The 24,284-nt window shown below is 31.3% G+C and overlaps 1 protein-coding gene across 3 annotated transcripts in view; it reads left to right on the plus strand.

Annotated features, from left to right (window-relative positions):
• LOC148629797 (transient receptor potential cation channel subfamily V member 5-like) overlaps nt 1-24,284 on the plus strand; it is a 57,213-nt gene that overhangs the window by 18,183 nt on the left and 14,746 nt on the right. For all 3 annotated transcript variants that reach the window (XM_088557240.1, XM_088557261.1, XM_088557251.1), the window contains exons 5-12: nt 4,924-5,078; nt 6,333-6,476; nt 12,594-12,675; nt 15,706-15,821; nt 16,214-16,330; nt 17,121-17,228; nt 17,845-17,996; nt 21,842-21,951. In XM_088557240.1, the coding sequence (XP_088413366.1) occupies nt 4,924-5,078; nt 6,333-6,476; nt 12,594-12,675; nt 15,706-15,821; nt 16,214-16,330; nt 17,121-17,228; nt 17,845-17,996; nt 21,842-21,951 (984 nt within the window). The remainder of the gene's footprint in view (nt 1-4,923; nt 5,079-6,332; nt 6,477-12,593; nt 12,676-15,705; nt 15,822-16,213; nt 16,331-17,120; nt 17,229-17,844; nt 17,997-21,841; nt 21,952-24,284) is intronic.

Genomic DNA, 24,284 nt, shown 5'->3' on the forward strand with positions numbered 1-24,284 from the left:
TATATACCAATGTTGTAAACCATGCAGGACAATGTTTATACTTTGTTTAACTTCATATAAATGAAACAATTACTATTTCTGCAAAAAAAAAAATGGCTCAACTACATGGATGGGTAGTTTAAGCTCAATATCAAAATTGCCTTGAATTTATCGTATAAAAAGATGGAAATTGATCAAGCATTAAAAAGGTTGCTCTTTGAATATGTATGAAGTCTGCCTCTAGGATTTTGAAACTATGTCATGTACTGTTAACTACATTTGTTTTATGTCAGTGATTAAAGCTGATGCAAGTCTGATTTAAACACATTTACAAAGCATGTTTGGAAATTGGGGTGTCAAGTTGTTAATTCTCTCATTTGATTCAAAATTTTCACTTAAAATAAAACTAACCTTGTCTTTACTTTCCCTGTGATTAAAACTGATGTAACTACAGGTTGAAAATTTGTATCTTTCAAAAATGGAAATGAGGATTTATCCTTGTTGGACCATCAGTAATTTCTGACAATAAAAAGCTGTTATTGTTCGAGTTATGTTACGTTGATGGTTCTTAACTAGCCTTTTAATAATATGCATGAAATATTGGATACAATAAACATTGTATAGATAGATAAATTAAATCATTTTCTATTCTCTAGTTCCCATGTTCTGTTTCATTTGAATATGATTTCTCCATGGTGAAAACATGAAACTCCAATACATGTAAGAGAAAAGTGACTCGATCGTAGAGAATTAATGAAGCAAAGTTTTTTTGCCCTATCATGATTTCGCTAGGTTATGGAAATTTGTCTTTTAATTGAGCAGTGCCTATAATTCAGTAGAAAAATCGAAGTAATTTTCTTCTATACAAATAGAAGAAAACATTTAAAATGCAATATACTTGTCTATTCTTAGTTGCCATTGACGTAAATGATTGTCCTGTTAGCTTCAGCATCATAACAGTGATTTTGATTAAGTTTAAATTTTCCTTACAATTCAATACTAATCGATGTTAACATTTTACCGTCCTATTCAGGCTAGTATTAATTTGTTACTGCTGTAGCTATTGATGAACACATTGATGAAATCATCGATGACTTTATAGAAAGTTATTCAATAAAGGATAATCTGTACTACAGTGTTATCATGTTTAGTTTTAATTGAATTTAAATGATTCTTAATGATTGAGATTTTTTACTTGCAAAATAAAAGAATATGATCCAAGATGTATTGAAAAATTTGAAGAAACAATTGACTTTTTTAGTTGAAAGTTGAAGCTTTATTTTATACAAGATCTGATTTCTAGTGATTTGTTGTTTGTTTCATTGTCACAATTAAAGTAATTAAGTTAATGGTCATTGAGAAGTTATGACATTGATCAAGACAGACTTCGGAAAACAGGGATGTAGATTGCCACAAGTATGTTCATTCAAAATAAACCTGTAGATTAAGAAGTCATAAGTCAATATACTGTGTGACTTTCGTTATATTTTTATAAAATATAATTTTCTCCTTATGTCAATTCAAACTTAAGCCATTAATTATACATGTTAAAGTAGCAATATGTTCATGCTTTTCGAAATTTATCATTAATGTTCCTGAAGTGACAAAAAGTACTAGGGACAAATATAGTCATATTTATTCAAAGGCTAAAATATTAAGGAATTAACATTGACCTGAAAATTTGTTAAGAAATTTATCTCCTTTTATATGCATGATCCATAGGAAAAAAAGCCAGTACTTAAAGTCGTGTTGAGTGAGTGAAATGAAGCCTTGTATATATGCAAGGACAAAACTTTATTTTGCTAAATTTCTAGTGCTTACAATGATTGAAGGGATCGGTCTTCCATTGATTAGACAGTCACTCGATGAACTCCATAGGTAATAGACAACAAACTTCTTTCTATATGTATTATCTGATAAAAAGATTGAATCTCCTTTTCTACACAACTACCAGGTGATTTTTAAGAAAACCAACTCTATCCCCAAAACATCCTCATTTTATATGCTGTCATTTTGGTTTTGAAAAAGAAACCAAATTTTCTTGAGATGGTGTTTATAATTAGATATGTAAGATAGTTACACAACAAGCAGAATCTGTGTCATTTTTATGTTCCAATCACTGTTAACAAAGTCTATGTGTCTTTTTAACAACTTCTTTCTCACGCAAAGCTTCATTTAAGCATCAAAGAAGGCTGATTAATTACATTAAAGAGATATAGCCCACTAACATCAGTTACTACCAGTTGTCATGTGACTATAAACTTATAAACTGGAATAAGCTCTGAAATTTTAATATGATCCCCTTTATGTAAGGTTCTCTAACATTTATAAATTATCCTACACAGATATTTATGTATTGTCTTGACATAAGACTGACACACAGATCAAACTGAGAACTGCTGGAAAAGGCAAGACTTGGCCAAGCATTTCCATGGGTGTTAGCCATATTCATATTGTCAATGTTTTTTTTTTGTTTTTTTGTTTTTTTTTTTGGCAATGTCAGTGTAATGAACAACAGTTTGATTCAAAGCAGGTGACATTTTAGCAACACAAAAACAATGTAATGTTTGTATTATTACAACAACATATAGTCAGCCATATATCATCATTCTGTGGTCAGTGATTGTTCAGACAGGATGTTTGTAGTAATACAATATTGTGTTGATACCCATGTTGTTTTCTATGAGTTGTATTTTACATCTATAAATGTATTATTCAAGCTTCTATGCTTTATTATTGATATGTGTCATATACAATCTGTTAGCCTTATAATGTCAGACACAATGATTCTTTAAAACAAAATTTGTCTATGTTTAATATACCTATGTAAAAAGTAGCACTTGCAACATATCTTGTGTAGAGAATAATGTTTTCACAACCTTATTCTTATATATACATATATGTCAAAACTTGCAAGTTGTATTGTCAAACTCTCAAACTCCAAAGATTTGTCTTTGTCAAACAAGATTGTGAGGACAATTACTTTTAGAAGACAGCCCAGACAGCAGAATTTTCATAAGTAATATTACTAGAGGGCATATGTTACCCTTCAGCTGTTGGAAGTGTATAATTTTATACTTGTCTTTCTCTAAAACCTATATAACTTTACATTTTTTCCCCACAGTCAATGAATGTGTACTTCTGTTTTTAATACGAATTTGAAAATATGTTCATCTGACTTCCAATTGATCCATACACAGCCAAAAATGCCATGCATGAGAAGCATATGGTTATCCAATAAATTGAGCAAAATATAAATAAAAACTTTTAGTTTTCATATGATTACCACTGCACAAAACATATGGTATTCATTGTTTGCTTGCTAAGAACCATATGATCCAGGCAACATATAATTATCATATTTTGCACTTTTGAATGTGTAGGTGTTTTAGAAAGCACGGGTTCCAGTTTGGTATAACATAAATGCTTACTTCCGGAAAGGTCATTTTAACCCACATAACCAGACTGTATTCAAAGGATAATTGAGTAACAGTAATATATGAGGTTGATTTAGGTTTTTAAATGTTTTAAGTGTTTTGAAGTATTTTTATTAGGTCTTTAATGTGTTTAGATCATGAACAGCTTTGGGGGTCAATATGCTGGATGAGACAAACTAATCTGTCAAGTTTAAATTATTTTACAGCAGTACACACAGAATAGTTAATGGATGGTTGAATTTATCCATGTTACACCATATTTCATCAATTTATACTAAATTTTGTGGGAGTTGATATTGTTAGTTTTTATGTGTACTCTATATTATTCAGTTTGCTACATTGTGTATGTAGATTATTATTGCTTCATACATGTTTAGACTGTGTTTTTAGATTTTGAGGTATTTAAATTAAACGTAATTTGTTTTTTGGGGGTTTTTTTTGTTGATATTACAAAATAGACAGAATATACTGCACTGTAATGACTGTAATTTTGTTAATTGAGTCTTTGAAAATAAGGCATGCGTATAACAATGCTTAAATTGGTGTTATTTGTTAGACTGGGTTTTGTTTAATTCAAATATTTGTAGTAAAAAGTCGTTTAAGTACATGAATCTCTTTTACACTAAAGAAAATTGAAATATTTCGGAAGACATTTACGTTTTGTTATTTTTGGAGATATTGATTTGAGAAAGCACAGTGTTGTTTTCAACTCAGGAAGGGAAATGTACATGTCAACTTAATTCTGGTCATCTAAGCATATTTACTCATCAGAATTTGTTTGCTTTTGTTGACCTAAAGTGGATTAGTCATGTTTTACTGGCTTAGTGTTTTAGTTACCGGTAGTTCGATAATAAAATTCAAAATGAAATTGCCTTACCCCCCTAGTCATGATAATATGATGAGCTTCTTAAGTAGGGGTCAATTTTACAAATCATTTTTTTATTCATTTTCTTAAATTCAAATTAATTCCATATTCACAAGTTAAATCTGTTTTGTTTTTCCTTATGGGGCATATCTTTTCCCAAAAAAGTGTCTCATGTTTCTGATATTTCAGATATGCAAATCTTATTGAGATATATTTTCACAAAAAGATTATAGAAGAGGGATTTCCGTATCACATGTATCATTTTTATATCTCTGTACTGTTTTGACCACAGATTTTACCAACTTTGGATGGTGCAAATTTTATGCTGCCTTTTGGTGGTACAGTATAAACATTTAACTGTAATGGTAGCATGATATTGAGTATGCAACAAAACCTAATGTAATCCACCATTGTAAATGCTAGTACCAAGTTAGGACTACTGGGGTTATTTCCTACTTTCGTTTGTACCCTGATATTGCCATTTTTATATGGACTTTCCTTTTTGACTTTTTGACTTTGCATAGAGTTTATGATTGAAAAATTTTGTTATTACACTTCATTGAATATAACAGAATTTTTTTTTTAAACAATTATATTGGGTTTATTTCACCTTACCCTCAATGATTTGTTATTTATTTTCAGGATATGCCTACTATGGTGAATACCCTTTGTCTTTTGCTACATGTACAGGAAATCAAGAAATCTATGACTACCTCATTAACCATGGAGCTGATCCTAATCTTCAAGACTCATTCGGGAACACGTGCCTTCATATGGCTGTTATTTCTGATCAAGTCGTAAGTGTCATTCCACGCAATATATTGTTATGAACTCAAGATCTTTATTCATGTTTATTCAAACAAGTAAATTTAGATGTGTGGGTAATGTTGTTTAGAAATCTTATCAAAAAAGCTGAACATGATTCATGAAGTAAAATTATCAACAAGAATAGAGCTATACATTTGAAAAACAGCAAAATTCTGCAGAACACCTGCACCATCTTTTAATGTTCTCTAAGGAATGTTGTTTTACTATGATATTTATCTGAACTGTGGCTTTCACCCTGGTTCTTAGACATCTCACAAAAAGGGAATTAACTCATACACCTGATATTTTTAAGGTCTTACTTACCACTTCAGGTCAAATGACCACCTCTTTATAAATGTAGTACTTTGTACCAAAACCTACTGAACCTAGAAGTAGGCATTGAAAGTGCATTTTATGTGTGCATGTTGATCAAAAGTAGCCAAAATAAAGCTGAGAATGTGGACTTTAAAATCATATTTGTAATTTACTACAAAAAAGTATGAATATTGTTTACATGTGTGAGTAATTTGCCTTCATGCTTTCAGTAAGCAAAAAATGTAAAAATGTGGATGTTCATTATTATTCATTCATTTAAATTTGGTGACAACTTCTATGATCATCATACCATTAGTATAATGATTTTGAAAGCCTTATTATCAGAACTTTGCAATGGTTTGTACCTATTAGGCACCATTTGTCCTGGGAATTCACAGTGAAACTTAAACATGTAAAGTAATGGAAACATTAAAAGTGGTTTAGAGACCTATACTGGATGGTTGGCTTATATGGAAAAGATGGAGTAAACATTTTATCTAAAGCATTAAATCCATCTAAACGTTAGTAAATACATGAATGAACTAAAAATTTACCCAAAAATCTCTATATAATTTTTGAAGTTGTGCTTCTCCTTAATGAGAAACTGTACCAGGCAGTCTGAGAACCAGTAAGTGGAAAAAAAAATAATCCTATAATACTTTGAATACTGCAAATGTAGCATTTTTCATGGCTTACCAATGGTGGAGATTTTTTTTTTTTTTTTTTTTTTCAAAAAGAATGAAAAACAGAATGTGCAAAAGGTTTCCCAACAATAAAATATATTATCACTTGTCAGCACTGATATCCACACATTTATTGTACAGCATCTGCAAAAATCACAAATTGTTATGTAGAACTTCTTTTGACTCTATATCTTATTTTTTCAAACACAATTTGTAAATGGTGAAATTTATCTTTGTATATTTCAGGAAATGTACAAATACCTTGTTAAGCATCACAAAAAACCTGCCAAAACTTCTATACGGAATAAAGCCAACTTAACTCCATTGACACTTGCCAGCAAACTAGGAAGGCATAAGATTTTTAAAGAAATGTTGGAGATTAATAGTTTGGTAGGTATTTCATTGCAGGGATTTAAGTATCCGGAGTCCTTGACCTTCCATTATATATACTGATGCTTTCTAAATGTACTACAAACATAAAATCTAAAGAGCTTTTATAATATTACATTGAAACAACTATAACATGGGTCATGAAAACATTGATAAACAGCATATTAAATCTCAAGCACATGCAAAATAACAAAATAAAAGTAAGCACTTGAGCAAAAAGATGTAAGATCTTAAAGTAGATAATGAAGAGGAAGTAAATTTATTGTGGTTTTTATCAATGTTTTATAATCACTATAGTATAGAAAGTATCTAGGTATGTGTATCATAGTAAATTTTGTTCTTATGCAAGGCTTGTTTCTGTGAATGTTACTGTTTTTATTTCATAAGCGCAGCTGAAGGCTTACTGAAAGGGGATTGAAATCAGTGAAACTTAAAATAGACATAATCAACAATGACATATAAACAAATTTACTTGGTGATGGTTGCATATATATAATGTACTATTTCACTTGTGTATTAACTTTTTGTGTCAGTTCTTCAATGCTGGGTTCTTACTCTGTGGGTTCTCTTTTTAAAGATACCCCGTTGACCTATTTACCGGTCTAGCATATTTTCTATCCCTATATCATGTATCCATCAATTCAAAGTTGTTGGTGGTTGAAATTCAGTTTTGTTATGTTTATAATTTTAATCGTGTGGATTTATTAAGTTGCCAAAAGTCATAAGCATTCAACCCAGTAACAAAAACACATCACCATTTTATAAATATTTTTAATAAATCTTGACATATTAAGAAGGCACACAGGCTGGCCACAATTACTTATCTGTCATAAGAATAAAACCTAGTTTCAGGGTTAATTTCAAGTTTCAGATCATTTTAACCCAGTTATATACCATATAATACTTTTGTGCATGTCCAGTAGAAAACAATTTTTGTCCTGGAAAATTTTCAATTTTTTTTATAAACTTTAAGTTAAAATTGAAAATTTTGTTATTAAGTGATGATAATTCCTACCGGTATTCTATGTTTATACCCAAAGCAAAGTTTCGTGTGTATACAAGAATCACCATGTCTGTCTCTGTGTTTCTTGTACACTTGAATGGTTTAATGTATTTCGTTTGAACTTGATAATGAAGTTTCAATTGTTTGATGTGCATTACAGAAGATGACTATTGTTAGACACTGGAAAGATAATTGGGAAGCCTTTAGAAGTCTTATTTGTTTAGCATCCAAATGGGAGCAGGGGCATCCATTTGTGAATCTGCTCTGGGGTCTGCTCTTATTTTTTGTTTGCTTTGCTCCCACACCATACTCTTGGTTGAGATGAAAAATAATAAACAAATTTAATTCCTCTTTAAAAGCTACTATTAAAGTGTAAAAAAATTGATGGTTATCAATCTGGGTTCTATTGGAATTTTATATAAAAAACTAATAATAGCATTTTGTTCTGGCATGCCCATAGTAATTTCATTATAATGTCAAAACAATTTGGACTGTTAGGGGTCAAATCAATTGGAAATCAATCATTAAAGTTTTAAATGTTATGTTTGCATAGATTAGAAAATGAATTGACCTATATATCTGTTGTATCTAATTAATGACGAGGGGCGAATATTGATTACGGTATCTTTAATGGTGTTGAATGTTAGAATATGATTTCAATGATGTTGACTCTGCTAGAAGTAAGTAAATAGTAAATATACTCACAGGAAGAAACAGAGAGCTTCATTACGTGAAACTTTCCATTTGTGGGATGTATAATTAAAGATGGGATCGTCATTGAGTATATATAGAGAGCACGACTTCTGGACAGATCTTTTGACTTCTATGTGAAGCCATTCTTTAAAGTTCAGTAATGATTTTGTAAGGTTATCTGTTGGTGTAGTGGTTTAAGTGAACCCTTTTTTTGTATGTGTGTGTGTTTCTACTTTTATTGCAAAATATATCATAATTCACTTTCTGATCTATTCTGACTGTACTGTTTCTTTCATTCATACTGTTCAGGGCTTACCCCATCCTAGTCATTCACTCTAACCTAACAGTTCACTCCAACCAATCTAGCCATTCACTCCATCCTAACAGTTTACTCCAACCAACCTAGCCATTCACTCCAACCTAACAGTTTACTCCAACCAACCTAGTCGTTCACTCCAACCAACCTAGCCATTCACTCCCACCTAACAGTTCACTCCAACCAACCTTGCTGTTCACCACTCCAACCTAGCTGTTCACTCCAACCTAACAGTTCACTCCAACCAACCTTGCTGTTCACTCCAACTTAATAGGTCACTCTGACCAGCCTAGCCATTCACTCCAACCAACCTAGATGTTCACTCCAACCTAACTTCAACTTAACACTTCAATAGACCTTTATGGTTTACATATCATTTTTTATTCTTTCATCTTTATTCAAAAAAGATGCTTTTATGAATTTGTCTTTTATAGTTGATATTCAAGGAACCCTTCATATTTGAAACCCAGGCATAAGAAATTTCAAATATATTCCATCTTTATCAAGTTTCAATATACCAATATTTTCCAGGTGAGCTTGAGTAGTCCACATAGAATATTGGTTTTAAATAAGATTAATTTAGGGGAAACTTATAAAAGACTTGGTACAATCCTGCTGTTTAAAATTTCATTAAATAGAAAAGGCATTTCATAAGCTGTGTACTTTTCAAGTTAGATTGTGAAATTTATATTGAAAGGGCTTACTAATAAATTGCTGTCAAGGATCATAATCTCATGGACATTTTGAAAGACTAATCACTTTTTGAATAAGGATCGATATGTCTGCTATGAGCAGCTTTTCATTTGAAAATTCAAAAGGAATTTATTCATAATTGATTTAGAAAAGACGTTTAAATTAAATGTATTTTAGCATCTCATGTTTTTAATCATCTTCTGGTTTCAAGATTTTTGAATACTGATAATGGTCGCTATTTCAAAATATGACCTTCATGTCCTCTTGTTAAAATTTTGTCAATAACTTTCAAATTTACCTTTTTTAATTGAAAAGTGACTTCTGTTTAGATATTTGTTTAACATATCTCCTAGCTAAGTAAATGAGGGCGTCTAATGCTAATCTATATATGAAAATGTTCTTTGTGGGTATGATTTAGGAAATTGATCTCTCTTTAAAAATTGATCCAATTATACTGGTTTCATATCATAGAATTTTAGGGAAATTACACTTCATATTTTTTATTCAAAGCCTTTTCTTTTAAGAATACAAAAAAAAATTGTACTAGCAGTAACCATTGATCTTCTATAGTTGACTCATGGCTTCAGTTCTGATTTAAAAAAAAAAAAAAAAAAGAAGTTTGTTTTTGTGGTTGCAACCAAAAATTACATGTGATGTCAGAAACATTCCAGTACTTGTTAAAATTAGTGTTTATGTTATAAGAAAAACAAATGCAAAAGTTTCACCATGGTCTTATATATGTATAAAGTATAAACCTATGTCATGCTGGCTCATACCTAGTGATCTCCCAATGAACATATAACATCACATTGCCTTGATGCTGTATTTTTTACCAGGATGCTTTCCAAAAAGAAATTTTAATAGGGTCCAATACAAAGGTGATGCTATAATTTTTAGATGCAAGATGCAGTATTGAAATTCAGGGTTTAGTAGGATGCTATCTGTAATATCTTAGGGGGACCACTGATACTTAGAGCTGGTTATTGGAGCCATCTAGGTATTCCAATATAACGATAATTAAAAAAATCCTACCAGTACTGGTAGATTACAATACCATTAATAAAATTCAGTTTGTTGCAAAAATGAAATGGAAAAATGACAAAAACAGAAGAAAGTAGTAGATACTTGGCTCATTGGATGAAATCAGATATTATAAACCTGTATTATCTAATTTACTATTTGTATCCAAATGATAAATGTTTTGAATTTTCTGGTCCTACTTTCAACTTGCACACATATTTAGAAAATAATGTTATCTGTTTGTTCCAATACAAATATCACAATTGTTTTACTTATCAAGAGTGCCCCTGTTATTTCCAATTGTTACTGTGTACTGTGCAGTCACTTCTTTTAAACACTACAAAATAATCATTGCACATTATTATATTAAAGTGAAAGGAGTAAGTATTTTCCAGTACATATGCAGTGATGATGGAAAAGTAAAAAAAAAACAAATGACTGAAGTTAAAAAGTGCAAATGCCTGCACCATCTTAATGCAAATGCACTTTCATGAATTACCAATGGAGAAAACGTTGGCTTGATATGTTACCTGTTATGAAAGAAAGTGTGTACTCATCAACTTGTGCACCTACATTTTATTGAAATAATAGTGATTTCATGATATGTTTGGTGTACCCAACAAGTCCTTTTTGATTCAAACGATGAGTCTAATAGTTTCATTAGTTTCAGTAGGGATATGTACATTGATTTTTGTACCCTCAATAAATTGCAACAAAATCAATTTCTAGTACCCAATGTAATCAGTGTTGAACATTAAGTGATAAGTAACGCTGTTGTCTTCTATTTATCTTCCACCTTTTAAAGCTCTATGTTTAGAAAAGGTGTATTGATTAAAAACATGGAATTACCAGGCAACAAAATGGAGAAGATTTTGAATACCTGTGCAAATAGTTGATCAAAGAGTTCAATACATATGTCAATTAAATTATTTCAACGATCGTGGGTAGAGAGGTGTCGTAAAAATGCAGTTAAATTCCTCTACTAAGACTTTGATCTCTCTGTAGATGTTTGAATGACAGGCAAATGCCAAATATTGACATGGATAAGTTCCATGTTTGTTTATTATTAGGGCCATTGTTTTGTTGCTGTAAATAATGGAACTTTTCCAGATTTCATCAGTTGTCTCCCTTTTATAAGCTATATGAGTATAGGCTAGTATTTTTGCACTATAGAGCATTTTATTGTATTATAAAGCATGTTCCAATGGTCCCTGTTTTAACAGTTTTCTGTATTCTTTGTGTATATCTGACAGGTTACGATTGTCCCTTGTTATAACTGAAAAGGCAGGTATTTGTTTTCACTTGATATGATTGAAAAGGCAGGTATCTGTTGACACTTGGTATGACTGAAAAGGCAGGTTACTGTTGTCCCTTGGTATGACTGAAAAGGCAGGTATCTGTTGACACTTGGTATGACTGAAAAGGCAGGTATCTGTTGACACTTGGTATGACTGAAAAGGCAGGTTACTGTTGTCCCTTGGTATGACTGAAAAGGCAGGTATCTGTTGACACTTGGTATGACTGAAAAGGCAGGTATCTGTTGACACTTGGTATGACTGAAAAGGCAGATATCTGTTGTCCCTTGGTATGACTGAAAAGGCAGGTATCTGTTGACACTTGGTATGACTGAAAAGGCAGGTATCTGTTGTCCCTTGGTATGACTGAAAAGGCAGGTTTCTTTTGTCCCTGGGTATAACTGAAAAAACAGGTTAGTGTTGTCCCTTGGTATGACTGTAAATGCAGGTTTTTTTAGTCATCATTGTATAGACTATAACTATGAGGACATAACTTTTTCAATTTTGTAGGTTTAAAGTTGTCTTCAGCTGGCATGTCAGTTAACTGCTAGTAGTCTTTTCTATTGGTTGTGCATTTGTGTTGCATATAATCAGTCTCTTTATTTGGTTTTAACAAGGAACTTAGACATTTTGAACGGATTTTAGGCATGTTTAATAGTTCGATATTTTTTCCACAGTGGTAAGTTTTAAGAATGTAATCACACAAAAGTACTTTTACCCAACCACATTTTTTATGCCAGTCCCAAGTCAGTATTTTCTGGTCTCTGTGTGCCTTGTTTGTTATTACTTTCAGTTTACTTTATGTTGCTGGATTATATACAGGCAACTATTTTGCTACTTCTGTGTATAATATGGTTTGGGGGCTTGCTGCAGCTGCCAAGTGTTGTAAGGGTTTTCTTGTTGTTCATTGAAGACCCATTGGTGGCCTTGATTTGACGGGTTTCATCCCAATGGGGTTATTGTCCCTTTGAAATATTCACCATACCCATTCTCTTTATATAAGACTTTTCAGAAGTATGGAAGGGATTGCTTTCAGTCAACTGTTTAAACAGTTAAAATATCCTTGTATAATGATGTTAAACGGTTTGTTTTTGCAGGAACTCTGGAGATACAGTAATATAACATGTTCAGTATATCCACTACATTCAATAGATTCTATAGGACCCAATGGAGACTCTAGTGAGTATAGTCAGCTGTTGTGTTTTTTTTTTGTTTATCTTATTCTATAAGAATGCAAAGTTTTGGATTACTAGTATTGAGTATTGTAAGTATTGTTTAGGGTTCTTCAAAAGTTACTGAAGTAAGTTCCCTTCCAATCACTGAAAAAGATATGACCATTAAAACTTGAAGTCATTCTTTTAAGAAAGTAAGCCAAGAAATTACATAACTTTAATTTTAAACTTAATCTTTTTTTAGTGTCTGTGAGTTTACAGTCTTTGAAGCACAGAGGTTTGCTCCCACTATAAAATATGCAGCCAAATAAAATATTAACATTATGTTGGTGATCCTAGATTTGACTTCATTTTCAGTTTGCTTTGTGTTTATGTATAAGTCAAGCTTTATATATGATAGTGGGAGCAAGTCCCTGTGTTTGAAGTGATAGGTTTGAAATGTTATAGAATCTACATATATTCATGTCATGAAAAAAAAAAAGTGAGTTCTGATTGCACTCAATTAAAATAAGCAGAAAATGGTCAAAGAAACCCTTCAAACTACAGTATTTATTAAACAATACTGTTGTATTTTGTAAGTGTGTAAAAGTATTATATAGTGTTATAGTATACATCTTCACTGAATCTTTTATTGTCCTTTGCTATCAGGATGCTGGTCAGGTACTGAAAAATTTTACAATTCGTCAATTTCATTTTTGTAATAAGGAATCATTTCAAAATCATGCCTTTTGTTAGGTTATATGTTAGTATGTTAGTTTTTAGTGATGGCTGAAAGACTCTCTCTAACTAAATATTTATAAGAAATTATTTTAATAGGGATTCAAACTTCTGCTTTTTTGGTTTATGTTAGAATCTTATTACATGTATATAGATAGCAGTGATTTATCAAATATTCTATGTGAAAAAGTTTTCGATAATTCACACTAATAATTTTGTTGTTTTTCTCTTTGACTTTCTCCCATAAAAACATCACAACACAAATATCAATCCACCAGTTACAAAATTTAGAATTTATGGTTGAAAATCTTTATAATAAATAGGATAATCAATTGACTATCCAAAATATAATTCCTGGTTCTAGAATGCTTTAAGATTGAACTTGTGGGCTGAACAAGTTCTGCACACTATTTAAGTCTAATTGTTTTTCTTCAGCGCTCTTGATCATATTTTGATTTTGTACTCCTACCAAACAATTATCCTATTAATTTTACCAGTATAGTGGTCCAGCAAGGTTAACAACTTGTATATATTCTATAAAATACCGGTTAATCATACTCAATGGTCATGGCTTTGTTCATTTTATGTCTTTCATTTGTTTTGTTATAGACAAAAATCTAGTTTCAGCAATATTTTAAAATTCCAAAGTGCAAGTTTATATTTAGTGATAACAAACAAATCCAAATAATTATGGAAGTAACAAAATTTATGTTTATCTTCTTTTGTTGAAGATGCTTTGTACTTTCAGTCATAAAATTACCTTTTTAGTGAAGATGCTATGAGCTTTCAGCCATATTTGACCTTTTTACAGCTTGCATTCATTCATTTAGTCATTTTCTTAAGTTTTCTCAAAGAATGTACGTTTTATTTAAACGTGGCACATTTTGCACTCCATTTCAGGCAATTAATTAAACTAATTTCATATTATTTATCTTCACAGCACATATTTAAAATCTGGCCTACAAAACATGTTTGACATTCATATTGTCACAGGAAATGTTCTTTGATCAGTTTTTATACGATCGGTGTACTTAACCACACATTCATTTAATTTTATTTCAAATTTCTCAAAAATGATAGTAAAACAAATTTTTAAGAAGAATCTTAATTGGTCAACTTACAAAAAGAAATACAAGTGCATTATTAATAGGTGCTGTTGTAGAAAAAAATAGCGGTATTAATGTCATTTGTAGCAAAATCCTGTGGGTTAACTTTGTCTTACCATCAAAGTTGGCAGAAAATTAACCAAACTGAAAAGTTTTAACTATCTTTTTATGCTACAGCTTACAATACACTATTCGTAGAAATGATAGTTGGGTCAAGTTTCATACAACATCTGGAATTGAGTTTTCCTGGTCAAATAGAACTAATTAGATCCTTGTAAATGAAAGTATCTTGAGAAAATGTTGACTTATCAGACAACTTGCAGATTTGGGTAAATCAAGAATTTTGGAAATATCCTAATGTGAATTTCTACTTGAAATATGGTCTTAGTTTTCTGCTGTTTAAGAGAAAATTAATCAAGCTTAGAAGCATGTTTTTAGATACTCTACAAGTGCATTGTAGTTTTAACAGATAGCATGATGACTGTTAGAATAAGATTCATATATTTCATGAGAAAGCAGCAATGAGGTGTTTTTTATTGGTTTTTTTATACATGAAAGTAAATTTGATTTAAGATGATAAAATCTAGGCTAAATAATGAATGAATTCTCCAGTGTCCTGTTGTATTTACACTTGTTTATCCAGAAACCAGATTCTTGTGTTTAGATTAAACACAGCATGAAATGGACCTTTTTATTTTACAACCCACCTTATCAATTATTCATATTCCATTTTCTTTAAAATAATTTGTTTTGTTTTGTGTCTCACAGAACCTTAATTATGAATAATATATTTTTACACGTATTCTACAGAACATTGTCATGTGTAAAGTTTACGTTAATGTTCTGCAAGCCTCGAAGCTCTTCATTTTATTGAGAGAAAAAAAATTGCTTAAACATTTTTGGTTGAATATTGTAATTTGTTAACAATGTTATCCTCGTCATTAATAGAAATGTTCAGCAGTTGTGAATCATTCTTAATCAACAGGAAAACAGACACAAATTCTGTCCTAAAACTTGCTTTAGAAATGTTTTGTAGGATTTCTGCTATAAATTGGTTTTCTTACTTTTCTGAAAGCACTCTTCATGAATAATTTTCTTCATCATTGTGTAAATTTATTTTTTAAATTATAAATTCAGAGTAATTGAGTAAAATTGATTTTTGTTCCTTTTGTATGTTATTTCAATAAATCACATTTGATTATTACACTTTACAGACTTTGATTCAGCTCTCATGATTATAATAAATGGAGAGACAGATGAACACTTAGAGATGTTAGAAGGTGGTGTGATGAGACAGTTGCTGGATGAAAAATGGAAAACATTTGCTAGGGTATATATATAAACCTTACTTATAAACAAACAAATCTTATTTGGCATTCACCAAGTTAATGCAGTTTTGAAAACCTAAAAATCTTTCTTACAGCTATAATGAAGACTTTCACAAGGTTTACTTACAAAACTGCTTTATGTTGTATAAACATTCCTAAGGATATGGACACATCATACCTAGAGCTGTAAATAACATTGATCAGGGTTTGTACAAATCATATTTTTGCTTGTAACATCTTTTAGGATATATTTCAAAACGTATTCATTTTGAATTTCTAAAGTTGTTAAATACAGGTTTAAATATAAAGAATCAGCCCTCACTTTATCTTTTGATGAAATATATGTTAAAAATCCTTCATTTGTATTGTATAATTATATTCATTGTTTTTGTAGAAACGATTCTTCATACGTCTGGTACTGGCATTTCTACATCTAGCATTAATTAGTACATCTGTGTATACTAGACCTCCTACAGAAAACCTGCTTGCCGTTCGTGGTTCAATAGATATTGTAAGTGTACAGTACACAGGTTCATTGTTCAATAGATATCATAAGTGTACAGTGCACAGGTTCATGGTTCAGTAGATACCATAAGTGTACAGTACACAGCTTCATGGTTCAATAGATAACATAAGTGTACAGTACACAGGTTAATGGTTCAATAGATACCATAAATGTACAGTACACAGCTTCATGTTTCAATAGATATAGTAGGTGTACAGTACACAGCTTCATGGTTCAATAGATATTGTAGGTGTACAGTACACGGCTTCATGTTTCAATATATACTGTAAGTGTACAGTACAAAGATTCAGGGTTCAATGGATATCAAAATGTACAGTACACAGGTTAGTGGTTCAATAGATATTGTAAGTGTACAGTCATGGGCTGAGGAGACAACAAAGTACAGTTTAACATCCTCTCAAGTCACTTGGGATCACTCAAAAAAGGATTTCTCTTATTCTTATATATTATATAATCAGTATGAAAGACCTTTTGCCAAAGTTTGACTCTAATATTCCTGCTACCGCATTTATATATATATATAATATAGATAATAATATAATATAGATATATAAACAATATATACCAGTATCAATTAGAAAAGCAGTTGTGAATATAGCAGTGAGAAAATCTAGACCCATTACTCATGAAATAACTCTTTGTGAAATTATTGGTAGATTCGTGATTCCAGCTAGTCAAATTTAGTATAGACCAAAAAATTCTGTATTTATTTAAACATATCAATGATGAAATGATATAGAACTGAATGTAATAGAATTTATTTTGTTTATTTCAGGTTCGCTTTGTTGCTGAAATTTTTACTCTTCTAGGATGTATATTAACATTAGTCGTAGATTGTTTTGAAATAGGAGCTCAGGGATTCTGGAGTTTTCTCAATAATTGTGTAAGTACAGTATTTTGTGGTGTACAATTCTGGTGTCTTTTCTACTACTAATTTGAAAAAAAATATATAACAGTGTTGTAATTACAATAATTATATCTGGTGGCAAAGAATGAAATGGCATTGTACTCTACATTGTCGAAACCACAATAATAAATGCATGTATTAAGGACTAAGACAAACTTTTCTAGGATATTGTTCATGGTAAAGTACTCATGAAATTCTTTTATTATACTCCCACTTCAAAATAAGGGATAAATTGTTTAACCCTTGTCCATGTGTAACAATTTTTTCCGTCACATTTACTCATCACAGCAGCTTGAAAATATTAACACATTTATCCTTGTGGGTATGCCATATGCCATATTAATTTCAGGAAAAATCAGACAACTTACTGTTTACCGAGGACTTCGTATATTTTCCCTATATTGTGATTGAAAGCAGGGTATCACTAGTGAGCATTGGCTCACAGATTTCTTATTCAGTCATTTAAATATGTCACAATGATCAGTTGTGTATTACTTTTTATTATTTCAGAGACACACTGGTCAGTTGTGTTTTACTATCTATTATTACAAAGACACACTGATCAGTTGTGTTTTACTTTCTATTATTACAGAGACATGCTCCAGCATTAACATTATACCTACTCTCATGTGTTCTACTACTGGCATGTGTACCATTCCGCTTTCTTCAGTTACGTGTTGTTGAAGATATCCTGTTAATTATAGCTACACCAACAGCTTGGTCTTTCCTTCTCTTCTTTGCAAGGTATGTTTGTTGTTTTTATACTGATTTTTGTATGTTAACTTGAAGCTTGCCCTACAGGAGTCAATTTCACAAAAAAGTTGTTAGTGTCATGGTAAACATAAGTAATGATTAGCTTGTGTAATGTGATATTAAATGCCGTTAAATAACATATAGCTAAGAGGGTGATAGGACAGTTTGTTACCCCAAGAAAATCATTGTCATTCCAAGGCGTAGCCACGGGTGACAATGTATTTTCAAGGGAAAACAAACTCTCTATCACCCTCTAAGGTATGTAATATCAATATTGTTTCATTTTCTTCCAATTTTTACTGTACATGATTATTTAATCCATCTATAGCTGTTGGTTTTTACATACAGCATTAACAACAACAACCAACCCTCTAAACCCCTCCCCCCCAAAAAAAAAAGAAAAAAATCAAGGATTCAGTGTATGGAAATCTAACAACAATGACATAAACACACATAAGAAAACTTTATTCTCCAGTTCCAACCTCAGTCCCTTTTTAATTTGACAATACAATAAGAGATTCATAGTAGACCTGGCATCGTAACATCTGCCAAATTTCATTTACTGAAACCAGTTTAAATCTGCATGAGAGGGTAATAGACAAAAAAACTATCACCCTCTGAGACATGTGATAGAGCAGAATATTACCCTCATATTGAACCAATCAAAATTCAGCAAATTGACATAACACAACTTTTGTGAAATCATCTGCTGAATTTTCTCTCATTTATTTTTTTTGCATGTTTTTGCGATTTACTAGTATTAGATAATATATATAACATTCAGGATTGTCATATAATGGTTTCTAAATGCAGTTGTGTGATTAATTTTCTCTCTCAACATATGTTTTTTTTTTTTTGGTTTTTTTTTATGTTGTGTTTTTCTAGTGTTGACTGCTAAACAATATTTTTTAGTTTGAATTATTAATATTTCCCAATGTTTGTCTGCCCCCTGCTTGATAAACAGGAGGTATATAGTGATCATGTTGTTTGTTCTTCTGTCCATTCACCCATCCCCAGTTTGTATTATGCAACTCCTTTCAAACTGTTGAATGGAATTATTTAGAAAGATTACTTAATTGAAACTTCACGGGATGCCATTGTTTTTGGTTTTTCCATTTGAATGACTTTGGGGCATGGATGTTGTCTTTATGGGCCATCTTCTAATCCACAACTTTTGTAAAAACCATTGAATGGAATTTGATGCAACTTTCATACATTCTTTATTACATGGTGCCATTATGCAACTTCTAATTTGTTTTCCATGCTAATGATTTTATGGGTTTCCAGATGCAGAACATTGACACTTTACTATTAAGCAATCAAAGAGTGGGGTGGGGAGCAAAGGCAAGGGTATCATCAAGTCAGCTTTGCTCATATTTTTTCTACTTTTAAAATGCCTGCTAACAGTTACTGGTAATGTGTAAAGATAATTGGTAAAATGTTATGTTCAACCATCACAGCTAAGGTTAAGATTTGTCTAAGGTTTTTCTATAATAATGGGCCGAATATTCACAAAACTAAAACAATCATTGCAATGTTCTTGGATTCCATTTTCCTCTCCCATGGGGCAATTGCAATTTTGTGTGTGGGAAAGCTTATTGCTATGAAAGTACTATTGTTCATGAGGTACCAATTTTCGTGGTTTTCTTGAGTAGGCCAATCAATGAAATTTGGTTCCCAACAAAAAAAAAGAGATTTCCTTTGATCTACATACTGAAAACCTCAAAATCACAAATTCAAGAATCCACAAACCTGTGATTCTTCACTAATCCACAAAAATTGGTATCCATGAATTAAAGTATTTTCACAGTATTATGCTCACTTTCCCTGTGACAAGTAGAAAGCTTGAATTTTTTAAAAGAATTTGTTAAAGCAAATTTTAAGTGTGGGAACCTAAAATTTTGAAAAATCCTTGAACACTGCGATAGACTTATTATCTTCTTATGTTTTCAACCTCTAAAATAATCTGAAGTCTTTATATAAAGAATCTGCTTGTTAAAACTACTGAACAGTGTATTATACTACCGTTACGAATGAAAAATAAATCCCTCGCATATTTTACTTCATGTAAATTAATATAGTTGCGTTAAGAAGTGGCGTATTATAAATTACAGGGGATATGCTGCTACTGGATATATGGTAGTAATGATGATTATAATGCTCAAGGATGATTTTCTGAAATTTGGTGTTATTTTCGGGGTGTTTATTGCCCAAGGCACTGGAGGTACTCACACAGTTGAGTGTGCTTTGTGATGTATATAATCTGAAGTTTGTGCCCTCTAACTTTTCTAATGCTGTTTTCTACATGCCTTTGACAGGATTGCACAGTTTAACAGTAAAAAATTAAAGAGTTGCATGTGATTTAATCAGATAGCTTTTGCTTTGAAGAAAATAAATAATATGTATGGAGAACTTCTTGCCTCATTTTAAGTAGAAGGATTTTGAATAGTATTCAAAACCAGTTAAATTATGTTGCATATTTTAGTATTTCATTACTTAGATTGTCAATATGCTTGTTAGTTATTTGCAATGATCATATTTCAAAAACTGTTATTATGCAAGAACATTTTATACCATGAAAATTAGTAATATGAATTAATTTTGAAATTAAAATATTGATGTATCAATTCAAAGCACCACAACTTTGTGAATGTTAGCATACAAAAATTGTATTGTTTAAATAGTTTTAAGTGCATACTGCAGTAAATCTTTTAAGGACACCATAGCAGTGATTGGCACATAACAATCCCCTCACCCCTTTTTTAACAGATATTTTATTGGCTGAATGATTACATTTTCAAAATTTATCTTTATTTTCAGTTTCCTCTTTTAAAATTGAATTTTTTTAATCTTAGTTGAAAGCCAAGGAAGTTAAATTACATTATTCCTGCACACTTAGCACAGAAAAATCTGCTACAGACAATGTATATATTTTATAAATATCAGTATTAACAAATGATGTAACTGGGTTTGCTTGACCTCTTTATACTGTGGGAAAATTTGTCAGGAAATATTAAATTAATAACCTATAAATGCTTGGGTTGTAAAATAACAAATATTATATATCTATATAATGGATTATTGTTTTATTACAGCACAATTGAAAGATCACATATGCCATTTTCATGACTTATATGTTTTTGGAATCAATAACAACTTTTTAAGTACTAATTAGAAACTAAAAAGGGCATCTTGTCTAAAATCAATTAAACATGATATTAGCTATTTTTACTTTTAATTCAACATTTTTGACAATTTTATCATTCATGAAAATTATCAATTAGTAAAGATAGTATGGTAATATACAATAGAAACATATTAATTGCATATATTTTATATGTCTTATTTTGAAAATGTATTTTTTCTTCAATTCTTTTCACACCACAGGAGGCCAACCTTAGAGTTGGCATAGCTACTTTGAAATTCAAAATGTCTAAGAGATACTCTAACCCCTAACTGGTTGTAGTGCATATAATGATGATGTTCAGGCTTCAATTGTTTAAATAACATTCACCTGATGAATTTTCTTGGGTAGTTGACTGGGTAATTCAGCAATGTAGATGGAAAGATAAAATCTTCAACTACCCCAAGAAATGTGATTGTTATTTTGGCAATGAAAGACTATACTGTATCACCTGAACATCATCACTGCATGGGCTGTAAGACCAGTTCACCACTGTATTAACCCAAATTTAATGTACTTCAGCATAATGTACTTATTAATATACAAGTACTTGTATCAGAAAGCAGTGAACTTAATTCTTGTCAAATAATTCCTTTATAATTACACAATGTTTGCGTGTTTTGCACACTAACACTGACTTTACCTTTTACAGGAGTGTCCAGTTGACTGGTCCATTTGTGTCAATGATATACAAAATGTGTATGGGAGATCTGGTCCGATTTGCTGTTATATATGTCATATTTTTAGCAGGCTTCACTGAAGGTAATGTGAGAGACCTAGAGGTGTATATTGCCAATATTATAAAACATACAAAATAAATTTTTTTGCATCTTTGTAAGTATATCATTAGACTTTAGCACATGTTAATTTTCTTATCAAACCAAAACAGCTGTGAGTTTTGAAACCCAAAACGAAGACACATGTTCAGATTGATATCTATTTTTAGCTCATCTAGCCAAAGACCATTTGAGCTATTGCCACCACTTGGCATCGATCGTCATCATTATTTTTGTCATAATCATTAACAATTTTTCAAAACTCTTCTCCTCAGACACTACTTGACCAATTGGAACCAAACTTGGTACGAATGTTTCTTGGGGTATCCTGCATAGAATTGATGTGGGGATTTTTGAACCGTCAAAAAACATGGCCACTGTTACTAAAAATAGTACACAGGGGTCAAACACAGGAGTTTGTTAGGTTTAGCCAAATTCTTTCAGTTGCTGAAATTATCCTCATATAAGGCCCACAAAAGTCTCCAGGGATACAAAGTTGTTTGATAACTCCATGTGAGAGATATTGCCTTTGAAAGGTGAAAATTTACATTTTTTTTTTTACAGTTTTCAGCCTATATCTTGAAAACTATGATTGATAGAATGAAATTTCAGTTGTTGAAATGACCATTATGATAAGGCCCACAATAGTTTGTGGGGATCAAAGTTTTCGGACTACTGCTTGTTAGAGTTTGGCCTTGAAAGATAAAAAAATATGTTTTTAGCATTTTTCAGCCAATATCTTCAAAACTATAATAGATAGAATGAAACTTTCAGTTGATGAAATGATCCTTATGATAAGTTTAACAAAGTCTTCCATGACTGAAAATTGTCGGACAATTCTTTGCTAGAGGTATTGCCCTTGTAAGGCAAAAATTTAACAAGGTGAGCCATTCAGGCTCCTAGGAGCCTCTTGTTACCTGGAAGCATCAGTTTAACTGATTTTAGGCTTACCCAAATAAGCACTTTAATAACTCACTACGCATAGCAACTAAATCACAATATGCTTCACAATTCATTGATTCTTATGTTTTTGAGTGTTTTGTATCCAAATGAACTTTGATGAATATTTTAAGAATTTTGAAGTATTTGTAAAACATGTAAAATGTTGTCAATATGTTATTATGTTGCTGTGTAATGTTATTACAGTGTCGTCGTCATCATCATTCACAGACTTTTGGGTTATACATGAATTAATCTATATGAAAATGTCCCTCAAGGTTCCATACTACACAAGGGAAGGTCAGAATTACTTTTGGGAGGTCATGTTCCAACCTGCTCAATATTTAGAGGCATAAAACATAAAACACGTATTTTATACAAGTTTCCACTGTATTACTGCCTCCAATGCTGTTTAAGTCTACAATTCCCTGGGTTCTCTCATATTGGGAATCTTACTGTATAAAGACCTACAATTCTCTGGGTTCTTTGCTATTAGGAATCTTACTGTATAAAGTCTACAATTAACTGGGTTCTTTGATATTTTAAATCTTGCTGTGTAAAGTCTACAATTAACTGGGTTCTTTGATATTTTAAATCTTACTGTGTAAAGTCTACAAATTCTCTGGGTTCTTTGATATTTGGAATCTTACTGTATAAAGTCTACAATTCTCTGGGTTCTGTGATATTGGGAATCTTGCTGTATAAGGTGTACAATGCTCTGGGTTCTTTGATATTGGGAATTTGACTGTATAAAGTATACAATGCTCTGGGTTCTTTGATATTGGGAATCTTACTGTATACAGTCTACAATTTTCTGGGTTCTTCGATATTGGGAATCTTGCTGTATAAAGTCTACAATTCTCTGGGCTCTTTGATATTGGGAATCTTCCTGTATAAAGTGTACAATTCTCTGGGTTCTTTGATGTTGGGAAGCTTACAGTATAAAGACCTACAATTCTCTGGGTTCTTTGATGTTGGGAATTTTACTGTATAAAGACTGACAACTCACTGGGTTCTTTGATGTTGGGAATTGTACTGGATAAAGACCTACATCTCTCTGGGTTCTTTGATATTGGGAATCTTACTGTATAAAGACCTACAATTCTCTGGGTTCTTTGATATTGGGAATCTTACTGTATTAAGACCTACAATTCTCTGGGTTCTTTGATGTTGGGAATTTTTCTGTTTGTGTAGATTGATTTATGATTTGTAGCTCTTTCTTCTGTTTTGTCCAAATCAGTGTCTAAATCTTAACTTAATTAGATTTTGTTGAAAATTGAAATGAATGTAAAAATTGTATGAAATCATACCACAACCTTTGGGTTCACTGATATGTTGAATCGGACTGTTCATAAAAGTTTTGGTTTTAGGTCTGTTTTC

Source organism: Perna viridis, chromosome 1 (genome assembly GCF_037379345.1).
Source record: "Perna viridis isolate PV_CMFRI_1.1 ecotype Kerala chromosome 1, ASM3737934v1, whole genome shotgun sequence".
NCBI classification, from domain to species: Eukaryota; Metazoa; Mollusca; class Bivalvia; order Mytilida; family Mytilidae; genus Perna; species Perna viridis.